Below are 14,755 nucleotides of genomic sequence, written 5' to 3'. Positions count from 1 at the left end.
CTCTCCACATTAAACTTGCGCATGGGACTTGCAAAGGTTCAAAGTAAATTTATTATCGAAGTACTTGTTATGTCACCATTTATAGCTGTTGAGCATTTGATTTGCCAAATAGTTGCCACCTGTGTTATGAAATAAAAAACCTGATTCAATGACAAATCGTAAAAAATCACTAAAACGTGGAAGACTGTCTGGTGATCCATTTGAGGTGCTCACCACACTCATACGAGTTGACACTATGTTGGAGTAATGGTGGAATTGAGCAGAGCAAGGAGAAATTAAAGCTTTTGCAAAGCGCCACACCTTTTGCATTCTGTGGCTCCGCTCATAAAACTGAGGATGATTCTCAATGTTCAAAGTAAATTTATTATCAAAGTACAGTACATATATGTCACTATATACTATCCAGAGATTAATTTTCTCATGCACATTCACTGTAGATATAAAGAAACACTATACATTCAATAAAAATCTACGTCCAAACAACCAGTGTGCAAAAGAAGACACTGCAGATGCAAAAAAAAATATTGCGAACATGAGTTGCAGAGTTTTTGAGAGTGATTTTCTTCTTAAATAGTCTCACTAACATGACTATGCCATCTCCATGCAGGAGTCTTCCCTCAAGATATCATTCCTCATGATACATCATCGGACGAGGAAGATGAAGATGATTTCAGTTGGAAAAAGAAGAAACAAAGACGGGAAAAGGGATTGTTGGAGGAGGAGGAAGCAGAGGGTGAGATGGTTTCCTCACTTTGATATTAATTCAATGCATACGTATTTCACAAAAATCCTTCAGGCCCCGCTAGACCTTTGAATTGGACTGTGATTTCTGTTGAACATCTCCGTTTCTTTTTCCCCAGTTAAGAAGAAAGCAGTGAAAGGGAAAAACAAAAAGAAACGGCGTTCCAAAGGGAGACTTCCAGCAGCAACCAGTGAGAGTGAGGAGCCAGCAGGAGAGACTGAGAAGGAAGTAGCTGATCCCACAGACCAGGAACCCGCGAGAAAAAAGAAGAAAAGATCGAGACCAGTGGATACAGCTGTGACCTTAGAGAGTAACTTATTGAGCAGCGACGCGCCAAGGATTGAAAGTTCGGGACAGGAGGATCTATTTGGGGAAGACCAAGTGAGCCAATCCAAGTCAGACACAGAACCTTTGATACCCGTTGTTCCCAAACTAAAGAAGAAGAAGAAGAAGAAGAAAGAGGAGGAGGCCCAACTCTCTAATGGGAAGAGTTCGCCTGAAGGTTCAACTCCCAGCGAGCCGGTTGTCAGTGAGAAAGCAGGAAGAGTCCTGGTGAAACTAAAAAAGCAAAACAAGAAAGGAGTTGTTGGCGATGAAGGCCAGGCACCAGTCAGGAACAAGAGAAAGGTGAAGGAGCTGTCTGAGGGGCCCGTCCAGAGACAGAAACTGACGAGCAGTGTAAGTTGGAATTCTTTTATTTTATTTAGAGATACGGCATTAACAGGTTCTTCTGGCCCAATGAGCCAGGGCAGGCCAATTGTAACCATGGCCTTTTAACCTATTAAGAGGGGTAGGGGGTAGGCTGTGGACACCTGAGGAACCAAAGCTCACAACGACCGATAACCAGGGACACAGGCCAGCAGAGATCACTCTACTGACCAGTTTGTTTGGACCCAGCAGAGACTAGTGGCCAGTGCAACAGCCAACCAGTGAGAGCAACAAGTCAAGCCAATATAAGTGTGAGCACTCGGCAGAAACATCACTCGCTTGCGCACTGATGATGATGCCTCGATTGTTGATGGAATGTTTGTGACCTAACCTCCAGGCTCGACAGACTACCCTATAAACAAACCTATTAACCCATACATCTATGGGATTGGAAGGAAGTTTCAAACTGCTCTGTCTGTTTGCAGAGAAGTCCACAAGTCTGACAGCAATGTGTTGTTCCTTCACTTCCCGGGCTTGATTTCATCTCTCATTTCCTTCTGATAGGAGACCAATTAGCCCACTGGTCTTTAGCGAGTTGCGGCTTTTCTCTCTGGAGTGAAGCAGGGTGAGAGGCAACTTACTGAGGGACACAAGATGATGAGAGGTAGATTGAGTGAACAACCTGCAACTTTTTCCCAGGGTGGAAATACTGTAGCTAATACCAGGGGGTGTAATTTGAAGGTGATTGGAGGAAAGTATAGAGAGATGTTAGAGGTAGGTTTTTTACAGAGAGAGTGGTGGGTGCATTACTGATGATTTCCATTTTATACCTGATAGAAGTAAATGAGAGCCGGGCATCACCATCTGCCTGCTGACCAGAGCCTACTCCCAGGGCAGCACTGTGAGGGTCATGCTTTCTGATTTTTCTAGTGCCTTCAATTCCACACAGCCCTCACTGCTGGGGGAAAGCTCCGTTCAGTGCGAGTGGGCACTTCCATTGTATCCTGGATCATGGACCACCTGACTGGCAGAACACAGTTTGTGCAGCTTCAGAGCTGTGTGTCAGACATGGCTCTAAGCAGCACTGGTGCCCATAGGGGACTGTATTGGCTCCCTTCCTGTTTACCCTGTATACCTTGGACTTCAGATACAACACTAAGACATGTCATCTGCAGAAATTCTCTGATGACTCAGCAATAGTTGGGTGTATAAAGGGAGGACGGGAAGATGAATACAAGGCCCTGCTGGAGAACTTTGTCAGATGCTGTAAGCTGAATCATCTGCAGCTCAACATCAGTAAGACAAAGGAGATTGTGATGGACTTTAGGAAAACTAAGCCTGCACTGCTCCCTGTTACTATTGATGGTGAGGGCCTACAAGTACCTGGGGGTGCACCTGGATGACAGACTTGAGTGGAGCACCAACACAGAGACTGTGTACAGGGAGGGCCAGAGTTACCTCTACTTCCCGAGGAGACTGAGGTCCTTTGGAGTATGCATGCCTCTCCTTGACATGTTCTACCAGTCTGCTGTTGCCAATACAATCTTCTATGTGGTGGTGTGCTGGGGCAATGGCATCAACACTTTTGGCTTTTGTACCTTGGAACACAGGTGATACTAACAGACCCAATAAACTGATTAGAAAGTCTGGCTCTGTTATAGGAGTCAGACTTGACACACTGGAGGCTGTGGTAGAACAAGGGACCCTACGGAAAATCCTGGCAATTCTGGACAATGTTTCTCACCCTCTGCATGCCACCTCGGCTGAACAGAGGAGCACTTTAGTAAGTCTTAAGACGACTGCCCTGCTCCAAAGAGCGCTACATGAGATCATTCTTGCCCTTGGCCATCAGGCTGTATAATGAGTCAGCCAATATTCAGGGAAGTGATTACCCCCTCCTGTTAAGACTGTTACTAACCTTGGCTTGCCAGAGCTCTGTTTTATTTTTAATGTAACTTATTTTTTCTCTCTTACTTCTAATATTTGTATATCTGTGCACTTGCAGTGCTACTGTGACACAGTAATTTCCTTTTGGATCAATAAAATATCAATCTACTGTCCTTCTTGATGGGCATTGGTACTTCATTTGAACAAATACAGGTCAAAATCTGTATTGTCTATGTGCATGTCTATGTGTGCACCGGTGCAATGAAAAGGTTGCTTGCAGCTGCATCACAGGAACATAGTTTCAGATAATCATCATCCACCCAACAAACAAAAAAACAAATTATACACAACTTTTACAAGAAATAATACAATTAGAACCAAAAAAGTCCAGTTTAGTGCAAAGTGGTCACAGTGCTAAACTGTAGTGATTGGAGTTGTGCCAGTTGGTTCAAGAACTGAATGGTTGAAGGGTAGTAGCTGTTCCTGAACCTGGTAGTGTGGGACTTAGGGCTTCTGTACCTCCTGCCCGCTGGTAACTGCAAGAAGACAGCATGGCCTGGATAGTGGGGATCTTTGATTATTGGCTATGCAATAAAGTCTAAGATGCACGTGTCAAGTGCAGAATTATGGTTGAGCAGTTTTTCACATTGCTGTTTATGAGACTGAAGCTTACTTTCTGTTAAGGCTTCCAGTTGTGAGGATTCTTGGATTTAGTGTCGTAGAAAAGTACAGCACAAAAACAAGTTCGGCCCATCTAGTCTATGCTAAACCATTAAACCTGCCTAGTCCCATCAACCTGTACCCAGATTATTGCCCTCATACCCCTCCCGTCCATGTACCTATCCAAACTTATCCTAAATTTTGGAATCAAAATTGCACCTACCACTTGCACTGGCAGCTCATTCCACATTCTCACAACCCTCTCACTGTAGAAGGTCCCCCTCATGTTCCCCTTAAACCTTTCACCTTTAATCCATGGCCTCTAGTGGTAGTCCCACCCGACCTCAGTGGAACCTCATTTGCACTGTGGAACTCTGAAATCAATGCATGTTGTGGTTATCAATGTACTCAGTACCCCAAAATCTTCCACTGTGCAGTACTGCGCATTCTACCCAGGTCTCCCACTGAAGTGGGGATAAACTGCAGGACAAATTGGAAACTTAACCTCTGCAGCTTCCAGTCTGGAGTGAGAATTCATGACCACAGATAGCTGTCAAGGCTGAGTCATGGGGTGTACGTAAAGCAGAGGTTGATAGGTTCTGGATTAGTCAGGGTATCTAGGGTTCCATGAAGGAGAACGGGCTTAAGAGGGATAAATAATCAGCCATGATCAAATGACGAGTCTTCTCAATGGGCCAGATGGCATAATTCTGTTCCTTTGTCATAATGGTCTTTGGTTCATGGTGTGGACAGATAGCCCTTACTTTTCTGGTGACTCCCTCTTGGCAGGTAGATGTCTATGTACAAAGGCCGATAGAGGTATCATCTCCCTAGCACCCCACCATTTGCAGTCTAGAGATTAGTGAGTGATCTTTGGGTAATAGAGTACTGAGAGCTGGAGAAACTCCGTCCTACCTCCAGATTCTGGGAAAAGTGAGATTTTTGGGTTTGTGCTGAGAAGCTGTCACTCAATGACTTTGTCCTTTCACCCATTGGTGACGTTTGGGCTGACCTGTTCAAATGCTTGTGGAGTTTTGATCAATCTTTCTGTAAACAGTTCGGTTTTATGCTTATCAGGCCACAGTCCAGGGTGATGCTAGGCCAAGTGCTCCCATCAAGAACTTGAACGCAGTGGAAGCGAACGAGTTTGTGAAATTTGAGAAAGTTTCTATACCAAGGTCCATCTTCAAGAGAGCGAGGAGTGCTGCGACTACGCCTAAACAGTGTAAGGAGGTGAGTATGCTTTTCTAAATTCTGATCCACAAATTCCACCCGCCCCACCAGAGATGTCATGTTTGTCGTGTTGTAATGAGCCATAAAACAATATAGACCTTCAGCCCAACCACTGTGCCCACTCAGCTAGTCCTCATTTCCTCAACTCCGCGCACACCTCTCCGTGGGGACGGCACAGTAGCATGGTGATTAGCATAATGCTATTCAATTCCCACCGCTATCGATAAGTAGTTTGTACATTCTTCCTGTGACCACGTGGGTGTCTTCCCACATTCCTAAGACATGCGGGTTAGTAGGTTAACTGGTCACAGGTGTAACTGGGTAGTGCAGGGTCATTGGTCCAGAAGGGAATGTTAGCGTGTTGTACCTCTTTTTTAAAAAAATGAAATAACTATCTAAGTGCTTCTTAAATGGTGCTATTGTACCTGCCTCAATGTCTTCCTCTAGCAGCTCGTTCCATATACCCAGCTTTCACTTTAAACTTGTGCCACCTAGTCTTAGACTCTGCTCCCCCGAGGAAAAGACTTTGACTGTTCAGCTTGTCTATGTAGACCTGGGCCTTAGCTGTACACTGTTCTGACTGATGGCATTGAACCTGTGAGTCTTCCTGTCAACAGAATGTGGAGAAGATGGAGACATGGGGCAGGTGTGGTGTGTTTGCTCACTGGAAGGACAACATCCCACACACCATCTACAGGCTCTGCTACTCGGAAGTGGGCTATATATTTTTTGGAGATTGGATGTTTTCTGCTGTTGTATGTGCTTTGTGTGAGTGTTGGTACTGTGTTTTGCACCTTTTGGCCCAGAGGAACACTATTGCACTTGGCTATATACGTGTGTGGGGTGCCCAGGGAGGGGTAACACCTCTGGTGAAGGGGCTTGACGTGACAGCCCACTCACCTTTGGCCCCCACTGACACTTGGCTCTCACCTCTAGCTCTAGGTGTGTCAACAGCTGCTCCCAAAACACCGTTTTGACAGGTGGGATTGGGATAGAGCAGGTGAGGGTAGCCAGCAGCCTGGTACCCCAGTGAGATAGAGATGTGCCTGTCCTGTATACCATGTAAAGTCAGCTCCAGCAGACGGGAAGGTGCTACTGCATCGCTCCACGGAGAGTGAGGGGCAGGACAAAGCACAGAGGACGTCATGGTCATCCTCGTACCCCAGTGATATAGAGATGTGCCTGTCCTACCGTGTAAAGTCAGCTCCAGTGGACGACAGTAAAATCCAGCGGCCGGGAAGGCGCTACTGCATCGCTCCACAGAGAGCGAAGGGCAGGACAAAACACAGAAGACGTCATGGTCATCCACTGCAACCAAGGAAGACACCAGTTTGTGACACTTGTTCGTACCGCTGGGTCTAGATTTCTGAGATCGAGAAAGCGGAACTGTCACAGTGCAATGGCTTTTCCACTTTAAAAACTCTCCCGTTCAGGTTGCCTGTGTTCAATTAAACTTGAACAAAGACAATTTCTCCCTCTGGAGTTTGGAACAATATTGGGGTAGATTGGTGATCAGATCCCAGGCAGTGTGTGTCTTCCTCGATTATCTGGACTCTGAAAACCCACAGTCATTCCTCAATCACACTTTATTTTATTTGTGCACAAGGAGAGTAACTTCCCCTGTCACCACACCGTTATGGTGCCTGAACATTTTTATACAGAATTGATCAACAGTTATGGATATTAACCATTTGGTAAACTATATGTTCAAACTCCATATTTGTATAATCAATCACCAATCACACTGCAATAATACCGGTATTAATAACCTGTAGAATCTCCAGGTTACAGGACAATAATACTTCAGAGTTAGTAAGATTAAATGACCAATCGTAGGTGTCTCCCTGGAATCTTTCGTTTGCATCCTTGTCTCCATGTGCCAAATGACATTGGTCCTCTGCTGTGCAAGGGGAGGCTACAATCTTCAAAGACCTCTCTTGCCTGGACATTGTCTTAACCCTTGCCTTGCTGCTACTTCCACAGGGGGTGCACAGGAGTATTCTTGCCCCGCTCTCACCCTTCAGTATCACATCCAGTCTGATCCCGCTGTATTCCGCTCTCAGTTGGACGTCTCTTTTGCATGTGGGAGCTGGCGTGCAGCCTTGTTCCTTCTGCCTCATTAGTTCAAGCTTAATTATCATTCAACCATACATGAATATAGCCAAATGAAACGGCGTTCCTCTTTGGCCAAGGTGTAAACCACATCACCAACAGCACATACGGCATACATGGTTACGATAGCACAAAAAGATGGTCACAAATAACTAATATAGCAAAAGTCCTCAAGTGGCCTGGCCTGTAGAATGATTGTTCTGGTCTAGCTTGTTCTTCCACCGAGCAAATACTGGGGGGCAGTACCACGTGAGCCCCAGCGGGGCCAGTCTCCACAGCCTCCTGAGGTCCACGTCCAGAGATCCCTCAGAGTTGCTACGCAAGTTGATAAGGTTGTTAAGAAGGCCTATGGTGTGTTGGTCTTCATTAGTTGGAGATTTAGTTCAAGAGCAGTGAGATGATGTTGCAGCTCTATAAAACCCTGTTTAGACCACAATGTTGTGTTCCATTTCAGTCGCTCACTATAGGAAAGATGTAGAAGTGTTAGAGACAGTGCAGAGCAGATTTACCAAGATGCTTAAGAGGACTGGTTGAGTGAGCTAGGGCTTTTGAGGAGCAGTTTGTTAGAGGTGAAGATGATAAGAGGCATAGATAGGATGATTAGCCGGAGACTTTTCCTGGGGTATAAATGGCTGGTACAAGGGGGCATAATTTTTTAGGTAATTGGAGGAACATTAATGGGGGTGGGGGTGAGCTTTTTTACAGAGTGCATGGAATACAGTGCCAAGGATGGTGGTATAGGCAGATACATTAGGAGTTTTTAACAAACTCACAGATGGGTACATGGATGATAAAAAATGGAGGGATATTTGAGAGGAAAGGATTAGGTTGATCTTTGAGTAGATTGAAAGGTTAGTACGCCGTTGTGGGCTGAATTGCTTGTATTGTGCTGGACTGTTCTACGTCCTTAGTTACCTGCTCTCTAATCTTTGCATTCTAGAAAATTCTGCAACCAGTTACTCTTAGGTATCCCTGTTCTCTCTACATTCCAGACCACCCCTATGACTGTTCCCACAGGGCGGCTCTTGTTTACTATATCCACAGCCAAGACCATCTTTACACCTGGTACTACAAGGCCCGCCAGGCCTGAGAGTCTTCAATCATGAGGTCTAGTTGCATGAAGACACAAGATGCTTAAATCTGGACCAAAGTCCTAACTGCTGGAGGAACTCAGCAGGTCAGGCAACATCTGCGAACAGTTAACATTTTTGGTTGAGGCCCTTCATCTCGACATGAGACATCGACTGTCCTGTTCCCTCCACAGATGCTGCCCGACCTGCTGAACTCTTCCAGCAGTTAGTCTTTGGGTCTTGTTGCATTGCATTCTTTATTTGAAATATACTTTTTGTTTCCTCCACCACAGATGAAAGCCACGCCAACTTCTAGTGCAAAGAAAGTGCGGTTTGGGCTGAGAAAGAACACAACGGCAGGTAAAGCATGCTGTCATGTTGGACAGAATTACCCAGCATTGCTGATGGTTCATGCACAGTCCTTCCACAAATAAGTACTTACGGAACGAGATGAAAGATTTTTTGAAGATAAGGATTAGCTTTATTTGTCATATGTACATTGAAACATACAGTGAGATGTGTCTTTGTATCAACAACTAAAGCAGTCCGAGGATGTGCTGGGGGCAGCCCCTAGTGTTGCCATGCTTCCAGCACCAACGTACCATACCCACGTCTCACTATCCTAACCCACACGATCATGGGGAGAACATACAAACTTCTTACATACGGTGGCAGGAATCATATCCCGATTGGTGATTGACTAGTGATGGCATTTAACTGTCACACTACAACACCATCCCTTCTGTGTACCACGTGCCCTGACCTTGTGGACCACCCTACTCTATGAGATATTGTCCAAAGCTTCCCTAAAGCCCACGCTGCTGTTGAGGAGACAACTATCAGGGATCTCACCTGCGTGGAACCACTCTGAGTCTTCCTCCTCCTCAGGCTCTGCCTTTCCAAGTGAAGAGAAATCGTCCCCCTTGGAATCTTTCCCATTATTTCACTAATAACAATGCAAAGCTCTTTGGCCTGTATTCCTGGCTTACCCCTGCTGCCCTTTTTTAATAAGGGAACAACATTAAAGTTTAAAGTAAATTCATTATCAAAGTCACCATATACATCCCTGAGTCATAGAGAAGTACGGCACAGGAATAGGACTTTCAGCCCAGTTCGTCCAGGCCAAAACAATTTAACCTGAGTGCTGCCATCAACCTGCATTGGGACCATAGCTCTCCGTACACCTACCATCCACGTACTTAACCAAACTTTTTTTAAACGTTGAAATCAAGCCCGCATTCACAACTTGTGCTGGCAGCCCATTCCACACTCTCACAATCCTCTGAGTGAAGTTGTTTCCCCTCATGTTCCCTTTAAGCTCACAGCTCACCTTTCACCCTTAAGCCATGACTTCTAGTTACAGTCCCACCCAACTTCAGTGGAAAAAGCCTGCTTGCATTTACCCTATCTGTATCCCTCATAATTCTGTATATCTCCATCAAATCTCCTGTCAATCTTCTATGTTCCAAAAAAATACAGTCCAAACCTATTCAATCTTTCCTTATAAGTCTGGTCCTCCAGTCCCAGCAACATCCTTGTAAATTTTCTCTGTACTTTTTCAACCTTATTTACATCTTTCCTGTAGGTAGGTGGCCAAAACTGCCCACAATACTCCAAATTAAGCCTCACCAATGTCTTATACAACTTCAACATAACATCCCATCTCCTGTTCTCAGTACTTTGATTTATGAAAGCCAAAATGCCAAAAATTTTCTTTACGACTGTATCTACCTGTGACACCACTTTTTACAAATTATGTACCTGTATTCCCAGATCCCTTTGTTCTACCACACTCCTCAGGGCCCTACCATTCAGTGTGTAAGATCTACCGAAGTGCAAAACCTCGCACTTGTCTGCATTAAATTCCATCTGCCATTTTTCAGATGATGCAGATCCCTCTTTCCCTCTGACAGAGCCAGCCTTCCTCACTGTCCACTACACCCCCAATCTTGGTATCATCTGCAAGTTTGCTGATCCAGTTAACTACATTATCATCCCAATCATTGCTATAGATGACAAACGACAACGGGCTTACCAACATCTGCCTCTACAACCTCTCCACTGGCCCTCTGGTTCCCATCCCCCTGCAACTCTGGTTTAAACCCCACCGTGCAGCATTAACAAACTTTCCCCCTCCAGTTCAGGTGCAAACTGTCCCTTCTGTACAGATTCCACCTTCCCTGGAAGGGAGTCCAATGATCCAGAAATCTTATGCCCGCCCTCCTACACCAGACTCCTTAGCCACATAGTAAATAGTATAATCTTCCTAGTTCTGGCCTCGCTAGCATGTGGCACAGTTAGCAATCCTGAGATCACAACCCTGGAGATCCTGCCCTTTAACTCCCTGAACTCCCTGTGCATGTCATAGGTACCTACATGGACCATGACATCTGGCTGTTCACCCTCCCACTGAAGAATGCTGAGGACTCGATACGATATGTGTCAGACCCTGGCACTCAGGAGTTAACGTACCATCAGGGAATCTTGTTCCCGCCCACAGAACCTCCTGTCCCTTCCCCTAACTAGAGAATCTCTTATCTTGTTTGAGATTGAATCTCCTACCACCACAACTTGCCTCTTCTCCCCTCTTCCCTTCTGAGTCACAGAGCCAGACTCAGTGCCAGAGACGCAACTGCTGTGACTTCCTCTGTGAGGCCATTCCTCACCCCCTGCTCCCGACAGTATCCAAAGTGGTATACCTGTTGTTGAGGGGAATGGCCACTGGCTCCTTAACCCCATTCCCCTTCTTGATTGTCACCCAGTTTCCTGTTTCCTGCACCTTGGTTGTAATGACCTCTCTATATGTCCTATCTCCCCCCCACCCCCCAACCTCCTAAATGATCTGGAATTCATCCAGTTCCTGCTCCAGTTCCTTAACGCATTTTGTTAGAAGCTGCAGCTGGATGCACTTCTCACTGCTGTAGTCGTCAGGGACACTGGAGGTCTCCCTGCCTTCCCATATCTTTCAAGAGGAGCATTCAGCTATTCTGCTGGGCATTTCTACTGTCCTAGCTGAGCAGATATAAAGGAGGGAAAGGGAAAAAAACTTAACCTAGAGCTTTTCTCTCCTTCGCTTTCTCTGAGTGAAGCCTCATTCTGCTACAGAAGCAAAAATTACTGGAAAATTCACCAATTATATAGGAGATTATATAAAGATATAAGCACCCCACTGAAAAGTTAAAGTACAAGAAATGGTGCTTCTAACCCCCTCCCCCCAATCCAACAGCATCATGTTTTAATCTTGTTTTTGTTTCCAGAATTTAAAAGGACCGACAAGAGCATTCTGGTGAGCCCGGAGGGGACGTCCCGCGTCGCATTTGACCCAAAACAACGGCCTCCCCACAGCGTGTTAAAGTCCAACTCAACGCCAACCTGCTCCCCTGCCCTAAGGCCTAAGCGAGCGTCATTCTCAGCGAAGAAACGGCCCACAGCCATGGATTTCTTCTGAGCTCAGCCCACCACCATTGTGTCTCTACAGGTCTGCTCTGGTTGTCAGCCCATGTGGATTCCAGACTCCATCATTCAGTCAGTGGTATGCTCTCTGCCAGCTGGGCTGTGCACTCACCCAAAATCACCAGCTAGTTCTTGCCTAGGCAGGTACCAGTGGAATGCCTTCTCCCACTTCCAACCCCCTTCCCACTCTCCTCTCCAGGGAATGCTGTTGGGTGGCGTAAGGAAAAATGCTTCCTCTCAGTTACCTACCCTAGTTAAGGTGCAGGTCCTCAAGCCCGCAGCGGTTTGGGTGTTATAATAGCTGTTACTATTCCTGTCAAATCCGGAGGCCAGGGTCCCACATTGAGCTACTGCGGAATGACTGAAGTGTCACAGGCATGACCGAGGGAGTGCCACACTTCCACACAGATGGTATCGAAGTACTCTGAAATCTTGGAGAAGTTCATCGGGATTGAAAGACCTTGGGATGTCTGAGAAATTGGATTAAGAATATTGTCACAACACGGAACTGTTCCATTTGGCTTATCCAGACCAGTAAAGGACGATGCAAAATTCACAATACGGTTTTGTCTTTTACCAGGGGATTTGTCTCCGTCGCCATCAGGGTCGGTGCTAATTGGTTCATCACCACTTCTCCCCGTCATTGTTAGTGGACGTCCTATGTTATACCTCAGTCACTGGGCAATAAAAGGAAATCTGGCTGGCTGGTTTCTAAAACTGCTGCTACATTCTTCTAAGTGTTACGTGCGTGCTTTCCACCCTCCCGCTCAAGAGTAAATGTGGTTTATTGAACCACACACCTGGTTACAGGAATGTACTCACTCCCTGGTCTTCTGTATTAATTGTACCCCACAGGGGTTGGTGGGGGGGGGGGGGGCCTACAGCCAAATGACTAAGCTTAAAATTAAGATGAGCTTTATTTGCCACTTACACATCGGAACTTAGAAACATGCAGTGACATGTGCCATTTGCATCAACAACCAACACACTGCAAGGGTGTGCTGGGGAGCAGCCCAGGAGTGTCGCCATGCATCCGGAGCAGCCAGAGGAAAGCCACACTGCCATGGGGAGACCGTATAAACTCCTTACAGACAGCAGCAGTCATTTGCTGGTGCTATGCTACCGTTCCACAGAGAGGCTTCGGAGGTTCCATTTAGGACAAAGCACAATACAGTACAGATTCTTCAGCCCATGTTGTTGGGTTGACCTTTTAACCTACTCTTAAGTGTTGGTGCGTGGCCAAGTGGTTAAGGCGTTTGTCCAGTGATCTGAAGGTCGGTAGTTCGAGCCTTGGCTGAGGCAGCGTGTTGTGTCCTTGAGCAAGGCACTTAACCACGCATTGCCGAGCGACGACACTGGTGCCAAACTGTATGGGTCCTAATGCCCTTCCCTTGGTGGCGTGGAGAGGGGAGACTTGCAGCATGGGCAACTGCTGGTCTTCTATACAACGTTGCCCAGGCCTGTGCTCTGGTTCCAAGGCGCAGATCCATGGACTCACGAGACTAACGGATGCCTTAAAATCAGTCTGCCCCCTCCCTCCCACATCGCTTTCTCTTTTTCTGTCATCCATCTGCTTATCTTAAGGGTCTCTTAAATGTCAATGTCAAAGTATGTTTATTGTCAAATATATATACTTTATACAGCCTTGAGGTTTGTCTTCTTACAGGCAGTTACAAAACAGAAACCCAATTGAACTCATTGAAACAAAAGAAGACCATCAAACATCCAAGGTGCAGAGGGAGAAAAAAAGAAATAAAAACCGTGCAAGCAATAAAAGTAAGCAAATAGCATTCCAAGCTCAAGTTCACAAAAGTGAATTCACACTGCAGTCCATGGCCACTGTTTGGAGAAGAGACGAGTAATCCTTGCTGAGTAACAAGTTGAAGTTCTGCGTGGAGGCAAGTAAACCATGTGGAGCGGTGATTTGAGCCGGCCCGTGCCTCACCTCCAGACCCGACACCCTGTCCCTTGCAGTCTGGCCTGGCACTTGAGTCATACAGGACCCAGGCCCTGTCGCTTCAATATGCTTTCAGGCCCGTGCCCCGCCACCTCAATTTGGCCTGTGCCAAACTTTTCCAATTCAGCTCGGCACTTAAATTGATGAAACCTTGGGTCTTTCCTTGCTCTCGAGCTGGGATCCAGGCTGTGCTACTTCGACTCTGCATTGCCTTGCCTTGCCTCTGTTCCGCTAAATTGAATTGCCTCCATTCACTCCAGGAATGACCAAACATTGGCTCTGATCCAAGCCCCACTGCCTTGATTCAGCCCATACACAGCACGCCGCAGCTGTCCTGCACATGTCCTCTACCACTAACCCAGGCAGGGTGTTCCATGCACGTCCCATTCTTGTATAAGAAAGAAGTGCGTACGTATGACACCTGCCCTTCTCCCCCCCCCCCCCAAACCTATATACACACACTTTCCTCCAATCTCCTTAAACCACCCCCCCGTATTAACCTTTATTATTCCCCTTGTCATTTCTGGAATGTGCGAACTGTGCCTCTGGCAGCTGCCTTTCCCACAGTCCAACGGCTCTGCCATTTAATCTGGTTCTGTTATTACACTGCACCTCTGATTTATGCAGATCAGTTTAACAGTAAATTAATTCCTGATCGCAGTGAAGAATAGGCTGCATCTTTGTCCCCGGAGAGAGATTCCATCAGTATTCTTCAACCTGCCCTTCGGCTCTATTAACATTCTAACGCTGTAAGAGAGCACAGCAACTCATTGAAGGCCCTTTGTGCTCATTCATCTGTCCAATTGCACAGTCTGTGGGCCTGGATCCCGTTCAAAATCCTTGCCTCGATTCAAGTATCTGTTCAGTTACACAAATGGAATACAGATGGTGAAAGTTCATTCCTGTATAATGTGTTGGCCAGTTTCCATCAGCAGCATGGTGTTTCTTGTGAGAGTTCTGCTGCCTTTGAATTGAGATCCATCATTACAGTGA

General features: G+C 46.2%; 1 protein-coding gene across 1 annotated transcript in view; it reads left to right on the top strand.

Moving 5' to 3' along the window:
• The window catches only part of LOC140198794 (ribosomal RNA processing protein 1 homolog B-like), a 31,853-nt gene extending 18,413 nt beyond the window's left edge, over positions 1 to 13,440 (top strand). The window contains exons 12-16 of the mRNA XM_072259829.1: positions 608 to 733; positions 861 to 1,420; positions 5,015 to 5,170; positions 8,646 to 8,712; positions 11,610 to 13,440. Coding sequence (XP_072115930.1) covers positions 608 to 733; positions 861 to 1,420; positions 5,015 to 5,170; positions 8,646 to 8,712; positions 11,610 to 11,800 — 1,100 coding nt within the window. The 3' untranslated portion in view covers positions 11,801 to 13,440. The remainder of the gene's footprint in view (positions 1 to 607; positions 734 to 860; positions 1,421 to 5,014; positions 5,171 to 8,645; positions 8,713 to 11,609) is intronic.
• The last annotated feature ends 1,315 nt before the right edge of the window (positions 13,441 to 14,755 follow it).

The sequence above is a fragment of the Mobula birostris genome, chromosome 6 (assembly GCF_030028105.1).
Source record: "Mobula birostris isolate sMobBir1 chromosome 6, sMobBir1.hap1, whole genome shotgun sequence".
NCBI classification, from domain to species: domain Eukaryota; kingdom Metazoa; phylum Chordata; class Chondrichthyes; order Myliobatiformes; family Myliobatidae; genus Mobula; species Mobula birostris.
Note: the sequence above shows the minus strand (reverse complement) of the source record. Positions and strands in the feature narration are given on the sequence as shown.